Source organism: Pan paniscus, chromosome 16, assembly GCF_029289425.2.
Source record: "Pan paniscus chromosome 16, NHGRI_mPanPan1-v2.0_pri, whole genome shotgun sequence".
Classification (NCBI taxonomy): domain Eukaryota; kingdom Metazoa; phylum Chordata; class Mammalia; order Primates; family Hominidae; genus Pan; species Pan paniscus.
Window position 1 is genome coordinate 53839931 of NC_073265.2, and position 16058 is coordinate 53855988.

At 42.6% G+C, this 16058-nt stretch overlaps 2 protein-coding genes across 3 annotated transcripts in view; both read left to right on the top strand.

Annotated features, from left to right (window-relative positions):
* Window positions 1-16058, top strand: part of ZNF609 (zinc finger protein 609) — a 224708-nt gene that overhangs the window by 128449 nt on the left and 80201 nt on the right. The gene's annotated exons all lie outside the window — the stretch shown is intronic.
* On the top strand, window positions 1374-1818 carry LOC117976130 (small ribosomal subunit protein eS26-like; the record flags this gene model as incomplete). Its single annotated transcript, XM_034939528.3, has 1 exon — window positions 1374-1818. A coding segment is annotated over one exon (381 nt), but the record flags the coding sequence as incomplete, so codon positions are not given.

Genomic DNA, 16058 nt, shown 5'->3' on the forward strand with positions numbered 1-16058 from the left:
CAGGTGCAAAGATATTTCTCTCAGCCAGGCATGGTGGCTCATGCCTATAATCCCAGCACTTTGGGAGGCTGAGGTGGGTAGATCGCTTGAGCCCATGAGATTGAGAACAGCCTAGGCAACATGGTGAGGTCCTATCTCTACTAAAAATAATTTATTTTTTTTTTTTGGAGACAGAGTCTTGGTCTGTCCCTAGGCTGGAGTGCAGTGGCACGATCTCGACCTACCGTGCACCGGGTTCAAGTGATTCTCTTGCCTTGGCCTCCCAAGTAGCTGGGACGACCGGCACACACCACCACGCCCAGCTAATTTTTGTATTTTCAGTAGAGATGGGGTTTCACCATGTTGGCCAGGCTGGTCTCAAACTGACCTCAGGTGATCCGCACGCCTTGGCCTCCCAAAGTGCTGGGATTGCGAGTGTCAGCCACCACACCTGGCCTTTTTTTAATCAGCTGGTGGAATGTGCCTGTGGTCTCAGCTACTTGGCAGACTGAGATAGATCACTGGATCACTGGAGCTCTGGGGGTCAAGGCTGTAGTGAGCCATGATCACATCACTGCACTCCAGCCTGTCAGCAGAGGGAAGACCCTGCCTCAAAGAAAAAAAAAAAAAAAGATATTTCTCTCAGCCTTGTTTATATAAGTGAAAATTAGGACAACCTAAATATCCATCTATAGTTAATTGGTTAAATGAATCGTGGTTGGTTTGTTCAAAATAATTCTATTCAGCTGGGCATGGTGGCTCACGCCTATAATCCCAGCACTTTGGGAGGCCAAGGCAGTTGGATCACTTGGGGCCAGGAATTTGAGACCAGTCTGGCCAACTTGGTGAAACCCCATCTCTACTAAAAATACGAAAATTTAGCCAGCTCTGGTGGCAGGTGCCTGTAATCCCAGCTACTTGAGAGGCTAAGGCACAAGAATTGCTTCAACCCAGAAGGTGGAGGCTGCAGTGAGCTGGGATCTAGCCACTACACCCCAGCCTGCATGACAGAGTGAGACTCTGTCTCAAAAAAATAATAATGGTAATAATTCTGTTCAAGCATTTAAAATTATGTTTTAAGTTGGCCAGGCATGGTGGTTCACGAGGCCCGCAATCCCAGCATTCTGGGAGGCCAAAGCAGGCAGATCACCTGTGGTCAGGAGTTCAAGACCAGACTGGCCAACATGATGAAACCCCATTTCTACTTTAAAAAAAAAAAAAAAAAAAATTAGCCCGGCATCTGAAATACCAGCTGCTTGGGAGGCTGAGGCAGGAGAATTGCTTGAATCTAGGAGGCAAAAGTTGCAGTGACCTGGGATCGCGCCACTGCACCCCAGCCTGGGCAACAGAGCAAGACTCTTGTCTCAAAAAATTACATAAATAAATAAAATAAAAATAATGTTTTTGCTCTCTCCGGTCCGTGCCTCCAAGATGACAAAAGAAGGAACAATGGTCGTGCCAAAAAGGGCCACGGCCACATGCAGCCTATTCGCTGCACTAACTGTGCCCGATGCGTGCCCAAGGACAAGGCCATTAAGAAATTCGTCATTCGAAACATAGTGGAGGCCGCAGCAGTCAGGGACATTTCTGAAGCGAGCGTCTTCGATGCCTATGTGCTTCCCAAGCTGTATGTGAAGCTGCATTACTGTGTGAGTTGTGCAATTCACAGCAAAGTAGTCAGGAATCGATCTCGTGAAGCCCGCAAGGACCGAACACCCCCACCCCGATTTAGACCTGCGGGTGCTGCCCCACGTCCCCCACCAAAGCCCATGTAAGGAGCTGAGTTCTTAAAGACTGAAGACAGGCTATTCTCTGGAGAAAAATAAAATGGAAATTGTACTTAAATAAATAAATAAAAATAATGTTTTAAGTTATAGCTAATTGACACAAAAATGTTCACGATGCAGTGAAATTCTGATAACCTTTCATAGTCTGAAAAATCTAGTTGTTCTAGGAGAAATAAGTCATCCAGAATGTTCTCTTGTTTGTTTTTGAGACAGGGTCTTGTTCTCTCGCCCAGGCTGGAGTGCAGTGGTGCAATCACAGCTCACTGCAACCTCCGCCTCCCAGACTCACGTAATCCTCCCACCTCAGCTTCCCCAGTAGCTGGGACTACTGGTGCGTGCCACCATACCTGGCTAATGTTTTATATATTTTTTGTAGGTACAGGGTTTCACCATGTTGCCCAGGCTGGTCTCAAACTCCTAGACTCAAGTGATCCACCCGCCTACAGTGCTGGGATTACAGGTGTAAGCCACTGTACCCAGCCATTCCAGAACATTCTGATGATTCAACCATAACTCATTTCATAGTATAATTGAGTGGATAAGAAGGGTTGGTGTTTGCTGTCTCGCCATGTTAATAGTTTTGTGTTGGAACTCCTTGACTGTCAATCAAGTATTATGTTTGAGGAAGATGTAAACATTTAATACTTTTAAGATTAGGAGAGGTTTGAAGGGTTTTATATCATGAACACACATATTAAGGAAGAAGCATGGCTCTGCCCTCTTGAAAGACTAAAGAAATATTCCATCAGCAGTTTACTTTATAAGAACTGAAAGAATAGGTTGATACTGAACCCACTCCCAGAGCCAGGTAGCTGAAAGGGCACTGTGATTGTTATCTTACTAGGAACACATGGAGTGGGAGTAAGGCAGTTTTCTGCAGAAAAGAGGGATTCTGGGCAGACAAAAACTACATATGCACTATGTTTTGTTTTGTTTTGTTTGTTTGTTTGTTTGTTTTAAATTAAAACCAGAAAAGGCGAAGACTTGGAGAATGCTCAAATTTTTTTTTTTTTTTTTTTTTTGGACACGGGGTCTCACTCTGTCACCCAGGCTGGAGTGCAGTGGTGTGATCTCAGCTCACTGCAACCTCCACCTCCTGAGCTCAGGTGATCCTCTCACCTCAGCCACCTCAGTAGCTGGGACTACAGGCTCTTGACACCACATCTGGCTAATTTTTTTTTTTTGTATTGTTGGTAAAGACCGGGTTTCACCATGTTGCCCAGCCTGGTCTCTAACTCCTGAGCTCAAGCAGTCTGCCTGCCTCAGCCTCCCAAAGTGCTGGGATTACAGGCATGAGCCACTGCACCTGGTCACAAAATGTAAAGATTTTGAGGGCCATTGATTTTAAACTCCAGAAGCTGGTCCAATCAGAATGAACGTAAGGATTTTTGTTAGTGTGATTAGAAAAGAATGTGTCTCTTTCTACTGGGTTTGGAGCTGTGAGTTTATAAAATTTGGGCCGGGCGCGGTGGCTCGTGCCTGTAATCTCAGTACTTTGGGAGGCTAAGACGGGTGGATCACCTGAGGTCAGGAGTTTGAGACCAGCCTGGCCAACATGGTGAAACCCCGTCTCTACTAAAAATACCAAAAATTAGCCGGGTGTGGTGGTGGGCATCTGAAATGCCAGCTACTTGGGAGGCTGAGGCAGGAGAATCACTTGAACCCGGGAGGCAGAGGTTGCAGTAAGCTGAGATCATGCCACTGCACTCCAGCCTGGGCGACAGAGGAAGATTCCGTCTCAAAAAAAAAAAAAAAAACTTGAAGTGCTACAGCCACCTTGCCACCTAGGAGGAGATCCTGGCTGACAATGCAGCTGTGCCAGAGAAAACACCAAGAGAGGGAGGGTTTGAAATTGGGCCCTAAGACATCATTTGAGCCCGTACATCAAGCCATGTGTGATATAGACTTTTTCAGTTACACGAGAGCCACTAAATTCTCTTTTTAAGTCAGGTTGGCAGTGGTTTTTCTATCATTTCTAGGTGAACGAGCCCTAATACAATATCCTTAGGGGTCATAACATCCAACTACCTCATGTCTTGAAGTTTGGAGAAGTGAAGTGACTTACTTAAGGTTATACAGATAAATGGTAAAAAACTGGGACTAAAACCTGGCCCCTTCCCACCTCCTTTGTAAGATAATTACTCCAATGTGTAAATCACTTTAAGGAGGTTTGGGGTAAAGTCTTAAATGGGTTTGAGGATGCCATTTAAGTAATGGAAATCAGCCCTGCTCTCATAGTAAGTGTCATTTGGAATGACAGCGACTGCTATTGACAGAAAACTGACCCCACCATCATAGCTCTTATTTTTCTCAGACTTTGGATAAGTGGGCTGTCCATAGATCATAGTATCTTCATGATTGGTAGCTTAATAAATAAATTATTTGTGAAATCACTGGATAACATTTGGCTAGCTGTTTTAATGTTGCCCATTCCCTCAGCCTCTTGAGCTTCTAGAATCAGCAGACTTGTTTTTCCATGGTGTGTCTAGTAATATGAAATGAAATATGGACCTCAAATATATAAATATATGCCAAGCTCTTTCTTTTTTTCTTTTGGAGATGGAGACTCGCTCTGTTGCCCCAGGCTAAAGTGCAGCGGCGCGATCTCAGCTCACTGCACCCTCTGCCTCTCAGGTTCAAGCACTTCTCCTGACTCAGTCTCCGGAGTAGCTGGGATTACAGGCATGCACCACCATGCCCGGCTAATTTTTTTGTATTTTTAGCAGAGATGGGGTTTCACCATATTGGCCAGGCTAGTCTCAAACTCCTGACCTTGTGATCTGGCCAACTCAGCCTCCCAAAGTGCTGAGATTACAGGCGTGAGCTACCATGCTCTATGCCAAGCTCTTTCTTGCCTTAGGAGTTTGCATATGCTGTTCCCTCTGCCTATAGTGCTTATCCCTTGGCTCTTCACATGGATGGCTCCTTCTCATCTTTTGGGCCTCAGTTTAAATCCAGCCTTAGAGATGCCATCTCTGATTACCCAAGGTAGCTCCCTTCTCATTGTTCTCTTATCACATGACCTATTTGTCTCCTAATAGCAGTTTCTAATTTATATCTAATTTGTATTTACTTACCAGTCCCTTTCGTTTACCACCTATACTCAGTGTGTATAGCATAGGAGCCATACATAAGAAGTACTCAATAATTATTTGTTAAATGGTTGGGTTCTGTTATCCTAGGCTTGAAAAACATTAAAAAGCACTATTTGTACCCTTTCACCAACCCTGCCCCAAGTACCTTAATTGCCCTTACACCTCTACTGACTGAAAATACAGCACAAATCCTGAAGAGAAAGGGAAACTAAAAGCTGTACTTAACTGCTATGCTGATAGTTGTCTTAGGCAGTTTTGAATTCATATTTTATTATCTCTGTTCTTCAGCTTGTTGTGCCTTGTTTTTTCTCTTCTCTGTGACTTCTCACCTACCCACTTGACTCTGACCAGATTCCTGACACTTAAAGGGTATATCCAAGAAATGAGATGGCCCTGAGCACAGGGGAGGAAGGATGGAATGACAAGGGCCACCAGAAACCTCTTTCAGGACTCTAATCACTCTAAGGTCACAGTTTAGAGTCTAGAATGAGAGGGACTTTGAGTGCCTCTTTTTCTTGCTCAGTGCCCTCAGCTTGAGTGCTTAGCTGGCAGACGGGCACCTTTTCCTCCTCAGTTACTGTCAAAGCAACATGAAGGTCAGGCAGAGAGAGACAAATGAGAGCAGCTCAGGGAAAGGAGGTTACCACGGTAACAAGCAGGAGGGACTGCTATTTGGAAACAGACCTAATCTTTCTCCTCCTTCTCCCTCCTTCTCAGCACAGGAAGATGGGTATTGTTTAGCTGACCTGCATCCTTGGGGTGGGAACCATAATCCCTTTCTGACAGTTCCCAGTGACACTGGAGTGATCTGCTTTGCATTTTAATTTGATAAGCAGCAGCGGCAGTTTTCTCTGAAGTGCTGAAAACGTGGCTTTTTCTGGCCCTGTTCCAGATAGGATTCTGGTTGCCACAGAGAGGGGTTTGATATTGTTGTTTATTTCTCAACAAAGATCTTGCATATTTGTATAAATGTGGAAGATGCTGCTTGGTTCTAGACAACCAGAATCAAATGAATACAGGCTATCTTTAGGTTATGAATATCTATCTGCTCTAGGAAGGTCACAGAGATACTGCCCCATCCCCAGCTCACAGGACCACCCAGTGACCTGTGCAGTGGATCTTCTGACTTAATGTCCTTACTACCCTTCTGCCTCCCCCATCTACTTATAAGTCACACTATTCTCAATCTCTTCCCTTACCTACCCTACCCTTATAGTAAGCCTTCACTATGTATATAAATATTCCTTCCTTTTCTTTCAAAATAAAAAGAGCATTTTAAACTAGAAAAATAAATTATCAATGTAATGAAAAATTAAATGCCAAAAAACATAAGAGAAAGTAAAAATCATCTAGAATATTACTATAGACATGATGGCTAGAACATCCTTCCAGATCTAAACCTCTAATTCTATCTGCTTTGTTTTGTTTTGAGACAGTCTCGTTCTGTCACCCAGGCTGGAGTGCAGTGGCACGGTCTCAGCTCACTGCAAACTCTGCCTCCCGGGTTCAAGCGATTCTTGTGCCTCAGCCACCCAAGTACCTGGGATTACAGGTATGCACCACCACGCCTGGCTAATTTTTTGTATTTTTGATAGAGACGGGTTTTCACCATGTTGTCCATGCTGGTCTCAGACTCCTGGCCTCAAGTGATCCACCTGCTTCAACCTCCAAAAGTGCTGGGACTACAGGCATGAGACACCACATCCAGCCTCTATCTGCTGATCTACGCATTTTATGAGTTGTATATACTTATGTATAGATCAATTTATTTTTATTTATCTTTAATTTTTTAATTTTCTAACACTTCTCAAACAAAAAATAGAGTTAAATTTAACATTAATGGGCCAATATAGTACATGCTGCATCATACTTTTTCCTTTAATTCACTAAAAAATATGTTGTAGATATGTTATTGATGTAGATAGGGATCTATGCTATGATGGACCTATAGATTGTTTCTGGTTTTGTGGTTATTTTTTGGTTTGGCTATTAAAAACAACATTGAAGAAAACTGTCCATCATACATCTTTGTGTATATATATATATATATATATATCCTGTTATCTTCTTGGTACAAATTCTAGAAATTGAATTTTGGGACAAAAGAACATGTGCATTTTATATTTTGATACATATTGCCAAACTGCCCTCTAGAGAGGGCACCAACCAATACTGCATAAAAGTCCCTATTGTTTTTACATACTCTTACCAACTGGGATATGTTCAACTCTCTCATCTTTGCCAAATAGATGGGAAATATACTGTGTTTTTATTTGTGTTTATGTATATTATTGAATCCTTAAAAATACTCACATGACCCCTTCAGATTTTACACTGAAGACCTATCTACTTCTTTTCCCATAATGTACTTCCAGGCTTCTCTTTCCTGTAGTGCTGGCAACTGAGCAAAGTAAAAAAAAAAAGTTATTTTGTGGTGGTTTTTTTTTTTTTTTTTTTTTTGGTTTTTGAGAAGATATCAAACAAAAAAGTAAAAAATTTTAAAAACACCTAATTGCATTAATCTCTGCACCCTCCCTCCAAACCAAAACCAAACCTGTTTTTTTTCTTTTTCTTTCAGTGATGGACTGTCATTCACTCAGATTTAAGCTCCAAAGACTGAGATGTTTGTCTGTTTGTTCATAGCTGTATTCTCAGTGCCTAGACTGGTGCCTGTATTAGTTGCTCAGTAAATATTTGTGCAATAAATCATCTCTCAGCCATCTTAATCAGAAATTCTAATCATACCTAATTCCTTTACTGATTACCTACATGTCTGATGCCTTGCAAAGTCAAATTGCTTAAAGGTCCTGAATGTCTCTTGGGTTCTTCCCTTTATCCCCCTACTTCTGATCATTCTTACTTATGTTTTTATTCCTAGGAGCCCTCCTTTTCAATCTCTCTAGTTTACTCCCCTCCTTCTATTAATTTTACCTTTGGATATACAAATACAATAACATCATACCCTTTCTTTCATTCCTCAGTGGCTTCTTAATACCTGCAAGGTTAAGTCCCAATTTAACTCTCCCTGTACTCTTTAACCAAACCAAGCAGCTTGTTGTTCTTTAAATACATTGTGTTTGTTCATGCCTGTGTGCCTTTGAAGAGGCTGTTCCTTCTACCTGGAATATGCTTTCTTCTTTTCTTGGGAAACTACTACTTATTCTTTAGGTCCACTCCAGCATTGAGTCATCCCTATTCCCTCTGGCAGTTATTCCCTGGGCAGGATACTTGCAGTCCTTTGTTCACTTCTGTTATGATTATTTGTTTGCCAATTAATCTAATCTAAAATGAAACTTCGTGGCCAGGCACGGTGGCTCATGCCTGTGGTCCCAACAGTTTGGGAGGCCAAGGTGGGCAGATAAGTCCAGGAGTTCAAGACGAGCCTGGCCAACACAGCGAAACCCCATCTCTAAAAAATAGAAAAATTAGCCAGGTGCGGTGGCTCACGCCTATAATCCCAGCACTTTGGGAGGCCAAGGCTGGCGGATCACGAGGTCAGGAGATCGAGACCATCCTGGCTAACACGGTGAAACCCTGTCTCTACTAAAAATACAAAAAATTAGCTGAGCATGGTGGCGGGCACCTGTAGTCCCAGCTACTCAGGAGGCTGAGGCAGGAGAATGGCATGAACCCTGGAGTCGGAGGTTGCAGTGAGCAGAGAATGCGCCACTGCACTCCAGCCTGGGCGACAGTGCGAGGCTGTGTCTCAAAAAAAAAAAAAAAAAGAAAAAAAAAAAACAGAAAAATTAGCCAGGTGTGGTGGCAGCACGCCTGTAGTCCCAGCTCCTCGAAGGCTGAGGCACAAGAATCACTTAAACCCGGGAGGCAGAGTTTGCAGTGAGCCAAGATTGTGCCACTGTACCCCAGCTTGGGTAACAGAGCAAGATCCCATCTCTGAAAGAAAGAAAGAAAGCAGGGATGGCGGGGGTGGGGGCGGGAGAAGAGGGAGGGAGGGAGGAAGGAAGAAAGGAAGAGAAAGAAAGAAAAAAAAGAAAAATTAATGGCCTCTCTTAATTTTTATAAGCTCTATATGTTAAGTATGTTCTACAAAATTCTAAATTTATATAGTCTTTGTTATTTGGTATTTTGGGTTTTGCTGGTCTGTTTTAGAAGAGGTTTTCTCTAGGGAGTTGTTGTAGAGCGAAATTTAGTTTATCAAGGCTTGACTGCTTTATGATTTCAGTTCTGCTTCAGAGTATATTTGTACTGAAAAATCAGAGCCATTTTATGATGCAACTTATGCAGTTCAGCCATCATCTTCTCCCATTTGTTCCCCACACTGCAAATCTCTGAGTCCTCTGTGTTATGCCTCTTCCTTACCCAACAGGTTGCCAAGTCCTGTGATTTGGCCCTCTTGTTCCTGATGCCACCACTCTAGTTGAACATTGCCATTAATTTTTTATGTAAAATAGTATTATTTTACAATAAAGCCCTTTCTTCCCATGAAACCTAGAGCATAAAGTGGGAGGAGAGCAGTGATGGACGATGAGGCTGAGGAAGGAGACAAATAAATTGTTACCGCATTTACTGAGCATGAACTGAAGTGGACAGTGTGCTAAGTGGTCTACGGGTCTCATCTCTTCTATTCCCAACAGCCATGTAAGATAGTTAAATCCCCATCTTACAGATGATGACACACTCATGTGGAAAGTTTAAATCACTTGAAGAAGGTAATAGAGCTAATGAGGGTAGAACTAAGACTCATACCTAAGGATTTACCAAAATTAATGTGCAAATCAAGATCTAAAAATAAATAAAATTATTGAACAACCTTTCATTGTCCTTTTTACAAAAGATGAATGTGCTTAAGCAGAGGACTACTAAATAATAAGTACCCTCTTTTCTGTCTGACATAGCACCTTGAGTTTTATTGAGCTCAAACATTTAAGTCCAAATTAATCATATTTAAGAAGAATTTTCACACAGTGATCCTATTGTCTAGAGTATTCTGCTAAATGGGAGCATACCGGAAGACTACAGATAGGCAAACGTTCAAATTTTCAAAATTGCAGACCATACATGGTGCTTAACAGTGATCTTCAGCAAAATCCTAGAACAGGATATAAACATATCACTTGTGAACTACTTGTTCTCTCCTTCCTTGGCCTTCTAAGCTTCTTTGCAGTAGCATAGTATAGTGGAAAAGAGAATAAGCTTAAAAGTCAGACATACATTGGTTCAAATCCTGACCCTGTCACTTAATAACTTGGTAATTGCAGGCAAGTCAGTTAACCTTCCTGCAGCTCTGTTTATTTTCTATCAAAAAAGCTATCAGTTACTTCAAAGGAGTGTTATGAGATTTAATAAGATAACATGTAGAACTCCTGGCACACAGTAGGCATACAGTAAATTCTAATTATCTTCCCTTCACCTCATCATGCTTTCCTTTACCCAGTACAGTTTAGCTTTTGGGCCCTACTTTTTTCTGCAACTAGAACTTCTTGCTAAGTTTATTTAACACTAGCCCATTTTCTTCTTTAAACTTCATTTCCCCTTGACTTCTTATGACAGTGTTCAGTTTTGGTTCTTAATTCTTTAGTACTGTATGGGTTCTGGCACCAAATTGTCTGAGCCTGAATCCCAGTGTCATCACTTAGTAGTAACCTTGGCTAGGTTAGTTATCTAGCCCCTCTAGCCTTGATAATTCATCTTTAAAAGCAGGTTACTAGTAGTAATTACCCCAGAGGGTAGTTTTAAGGAATAAGTGAAATGCACATAAAATGCTTTGAAAAGTGCTGGGACACACACAGTAAGCAATAAATTAAAGTTTGCTTTTATCGTTATGATGATGATTATTTTCAGACTTCTTTGTGGTCTTTTCTTCCTGGATTTACTCATTTAAATGTTGATGTTCCTTGGGTTCTCTCAGATTGCCTTCTTTTTTCTCTCCAGTCTCTTCAGGCTGTCTTACCCAGCAAGCTCATGACTCATGACTTCTATTAACTACTGCCCTGACTTTTCTTTTTTCTCTCTTTTTTTTTTTTTTTTTTTTTTTTTGAGACGGAGTCTTGCTCTGTTGCCCAGGCTGGAGTGCAGTGGCGTGATCTCGGCTCACTGCAAGCTCTGCCTCCTGGGTTCACGCCATTCTCCTGACTCAGCCTCCCGAGTAGCTGGGACTACAGGTGCCTGCCACCACTCTGGGCTAATTTTTTTTTTTTTTTTGTATTTTTAGTAGAGACGGGGTTTCACTGTGTTAGCCAGGATGGTCTCGATCTCCTGACCTTGTGATCTGCCCACCTTGGTCTCCCAAAGTGCTGGGATTACAGGCGTGAGCTGCCGTTCCTGGCACTGCCCTGACTTTTCTTCTGAGTTCCCATCCTTTGCATCCAGCTGCCTATTTAAAACTCATACCTAAAGTTGAACTTGCTTTCTCGCTTTTATTCCACCAATAATTTGCCATTGTTGCTGTTGCTACTGTTGTGTTCTTGCATCTCCTGAGATAATGGCGTCAGAAATCTTGAAGTCAGCCCAGATTTTTCTTACCTCCTTGACTTGAGTCAGTCACTGAGTCCTATTTTTTTTTTTTTTTTTTTTTTTTTTGAGATAGAGTCTTGCTCTTGTCACCCAGGCTGGAGTGCAGTGGCATGATCTTGGCTCACTGCAACCTCCGCCTCCCAGGTTCAAGCAATTCTTCTGCCTCAGCCCCCAGAAGTAGCTGGGATTACAGGCTCCCACCACCACACCTGGCTAATTTTTATATTTTTAGTAGAGATGGGGTTTCTCCATGTCGCCCAGGCTAGTCTCAAACTCCTGACCTCAGGTGATCTGCCTGCTTCGGCCTCCCAAAGTACTGGGATTACAGGCGTGAGCCACTGCACCTGGCCCACAGTGCCTTTCTTTATCATGACAAGTAATCTCCCACCACTCCCTCCAACCCCTTTATGCCAAACTATTGTGGCCTCTATTGCACCTGACTAAAATAATCAACTCTTTTCTTGTTCCTCTGTTGAATTTATCCCTTAAGATTTAGCTGAGGCGGAGCGTGGTGGCTCACGCCTGTAATCCCAGCACTTTGGGAGGCCGAGGCAGGTGGATCATGAGGTCAGGAGTTTGAGACCAGCCTGGCCAAGATGGTGAAACCCATCTTTACTAAAAATAAAAAAAAATAGCCAGGCATGCTGGCGGGCACCTGTAATCCCAGCTACTCGGGTGGCTGAGACAGAGAATTGCTTGAACCCGGGAGGTAAAGGTTGCAGTAAGCCGAGATCACACCACTACAGTCCAGCCTGGGAGACAGAGTGAGACTCCATCTCAAAAAAAAAAAAAAAAAAAAAAAAAAAGATTAGGCTGAAATGTCACCTGCCTCTCCCCCAGGTAGACACAAATGATTCTGCTCCTTTTATACTTAGCTCTTTTGCATTCTTTATGACATTACTTTAATTACTTGTTCACATTTGTTTACCTCACCCAACCTTGGGACAGGGATCATATTATATTTCTCACTTAGTATAGTATAATGGTTACACCATAGTAAGTATTTAATGTCGCTGAAAGGAATCCAGGAAAAGAATGCTTACTAGGAACCAAATTAAGTTCTAAAGCAAGGCTTGCTAAACTACTTCCTCTGTCTCCCCTTTTCCCCCCAGTAGAGTTGTTAGGTGGGTAGATTAGAGTGCCTTGATTTCTTCAAGGTATTTGAAAAAGCCTTTTATGATATTCTTGATGACATGTTGATGAAATGTGGACTGGATGGTGATACAGTTGGGTGATTTTATGGCTGACTGAAGAGCTATATTTAAAGATTACAGATGACTAGATGTTTGTCAGCTAGGATAGAGGTGGTATACCACAGGACTCTTGCCTTTGGTCCATTCTTGTTCAGCATTTGTATTATAACATCAGTGACTAAATAAAATGTACGCGTATAAATTTGTGGGTAATGTAGTGGTCAGGACTTTTTCAGTTATGATAGAAATCTGGCTCAAGCTAGTTTAAGCAAACAAAGAATTTATAGATTCCCAGGAATGGAGTTTATTAGTTTAGGCAGGGTTTCAAGTAATCCCATCAGGATTCTGTCTTTGCTTACCTCCATTCTGCTTTCCCCTAATTTGGCTTTATTTAATTTAATTAATTAATTTATTTATTTATTTATTTATTTATTTATTTTTTGAGATGGAGTCTCGCTCTATCGCCCAGGCTGGAGTGCAGTGGCATGATCTTGGCTCACTGCAAACTCCACCTCCCACCTTCACGCCATTCTCCTGCCTCAGCCTCCTGAGTAGCTGGGATTCCAGGTGCCCGCCACCACGCCCGGCTAATTTTTTGTATTTTCAGTAGTGACAGGGTTTCACTGTGTTAGCCAGGATGGTCTTGATCTCCTGACCTCGTGATCCGCCCACCTCAGCCTACCAAAGTGCTGGGATTACAGGCATAAGCCACCGTGCCCGGCCTAATTTGGCTTTATTCTTAGGGAAGTTTTCTTTGTGAGTCTGGCAAAATGGCCTCTCACAGCTTCAGATTTTATTAGTCCTTCTAGTTTAAGGTACCAAAGGAAGAAAGAAACAGTATAACCTGTATATAACCTATTTCATGTAGTTTTGGTAGATCTGCCCACTCCTATACTGCAGTGAGGTGAAGGAATGTATTTCCCAAAGGTAATAGAGATTCCCCTGCTAGAGGAAGGGAGGGAAAGCATGATAAAAAGCCATAACTGTATCTCCATGAACCACTACAGGTGGTTATCTCAAGCCTGGAAATCTGAATAGAGATTAACAATGTTGCAAGACACTAGAAAGGTGGAGTTAAGTTAATAAGATACTACCATTACCATTATTATTGTCTAATATTTTTTGAACTTTTACTGTATATAGCTAGGCACTGTACACTGAACACTTTACATTCAGTTAATCATTACAATGACCTTATGAAATATAGGTAACTTTGATGGTTTTATTTTGCAGAAGAGGAAACTGAGGCTCAGAAAGATTGCATAATGTTATTAGTGGTCAACCAGCTGTTAAGTAATAGAGCTGAGATTTTTTTTTTCTTTTTCTTTTTCTTTTTTTTTTTTTTGAGATGGAGTCTCGCTCTGTCGCCCAGGCTTGAGTGCAGTGGCGCGATCTCAGCTCACTGCAACCTCCGCCTCCCAGGTTCAAGCGATTCTCCTGCCTCAGTCTCCTGGATAGCTGGGATTACAGGCGCCTGCCACCACGCCCGGCTAATTTTTTTTTTTTTTTTTTTTTTTTGTATTTTTAGTAGAGACAGGGTTTCACTGTGTTAGCCAGGATGGTCTCGATCTCCTGACCTCGTGATCCACCCGCCTCGGCCTCCCAAAGTGCTGGGATTACAGGTGTGAGCCACCGCGCCTGGCCTTAGAGCTGAGATTTCAACCAGTCTGTCTTTTAGCAGGATTAGCATTTTAAATGTATTTATTTATATATTTATTTTGGGGATAGAGTCTCACTCTGTCACCCAGGCTGGAGTGCAGTGGCACAGTCATGGCTCACTGCAGCCTCAACCTCCTGGGCTCAAGCAGTCCTCCTGCCTCAGCCTTACGGGTCTGCAAGGACCCGCCACCATGCCTGGCTAATGTTAAAACTTTCTGTAGGCCGGGCGCGGTGGCTCATGCCTGTAATCTCAGCACTTTGGGAGGCTGAGGCAAGCGCAGGAGTTCAAGATCATTTTGGCCAACATGGTGAAACCCCGTCTCTACTAAAAATACAAAAATTTAGCTGGGCATAGTAGCAGGCGGCTGTAATCCCAGCTACTTGGGAGGCTGAGGCACAAGAATCGCTTGAACCAGGAGGCAGAGGTTGCAGTGAGCCGAGACCATGCCACTGCACTCCAGCCTGGGCAACAGAACAAGACTCCATCTCAAAAAAAAAAAAAACAGAAAAACTTTTTATAGAAACAGGATCTCACTGTGTTCCCCAGGCTAGCCTCAAATTCCTGAGTTCAAGCAGTCCTCCCACCTTGGCCTACCAAAGAGCTGGGATTATAGGCATGAGCTACCACTTCTGCCAAGATCAGCATTTATAGTTCAAAACGGTTACATCAGTAATACCAGCACTTTGGGAGGCCGAGGCAGGAGGATCACCTGAGGTCAGGAGTTCGAGATCAGTCTGGCCAACATGGTGAAACCCTGTCTCCAAATACAAAAATTAGCCAGGCATGGGCTGGGCGTGGTGGCTCATGCCTGTAATCCCAGCACTTTGGGAGGCCGAGGCTGGCGGATCACCCTGAGGTTGGGAGTTTGAGACCAGCCTGATCAACATGGAGAAACCCCGTCTCTATTAGAAATACAAAATTAGCCAGGCGTGGTGGCACATGCCTGTAATCCCAGCTACTTGGGAGGCTGAGGCAGGAGAATCGCTTGAACTTGGGAGGCGGAGGTTTCAGTAAGCTGAGATCACGCCACTGCACTTCAGCCTGGGCAATAAGAGTGAAACTCCATAAAAAAAATAAATAAATAAAGTAAAAAATAAATAAATAAAGTAAAAAAATAAATAAATAATAGAACTATCATTTACTGAATTTATTGGTGTCATATCAAGGAATAATATCCACAGTTATCTGAAAAGGCTATTAAATACAAACATTATATACATTATTTGTAAAACAACACACACATATACATATATCTGTACCATATATATTCTATGTAAGGCTGATTTTCTTTGTATACTTCAACCAAAACATTTCACCAACAGATTGAATGGAGAATCCAGCTGTCTTCTATTAAATCAGACATTGAAAATAATATATGTTAATATTTAACAGGTTTTTTTGTTATTTTAACTAACTTAAGGCATACTTTTTTTTTTTTGGAGACAGAATCTCACTGTGTTGCCCAGCCTGGGGTGCAGTGGCGCGATCTTGGCTCACTGCAACCTCCGCCTCCCAGGTTCAAGTGATTCTGTTGCTTCAGCCTCCCGAGTAGCTGGAATTACAGGCATCTGCCACCACACCTGGCTAATTTTTGTATTTTTAGTACTGACGGGGTCTCACCATGTTGGCCAGGCTGGTCTTGAACTCCTGAACTTAGGTGATCCACCCTCCTTGGCCCCACAAAGTGCTGGGATTACAGGCGTCATCTACTGCACCTGGCCTTAAATGTTTTCTTCTTTCTTTCTTTCTTTCTTTCTTTCTTTTTTTTTTCTTTTTTTTTTTTTTTTGAGACAGAGTCTCACTCTGTTGCCCGGGCTAGAGTAGGGTGGCGGGATCTCGGTTCACTGCAACCCCCGCCTCCTGGATTCAA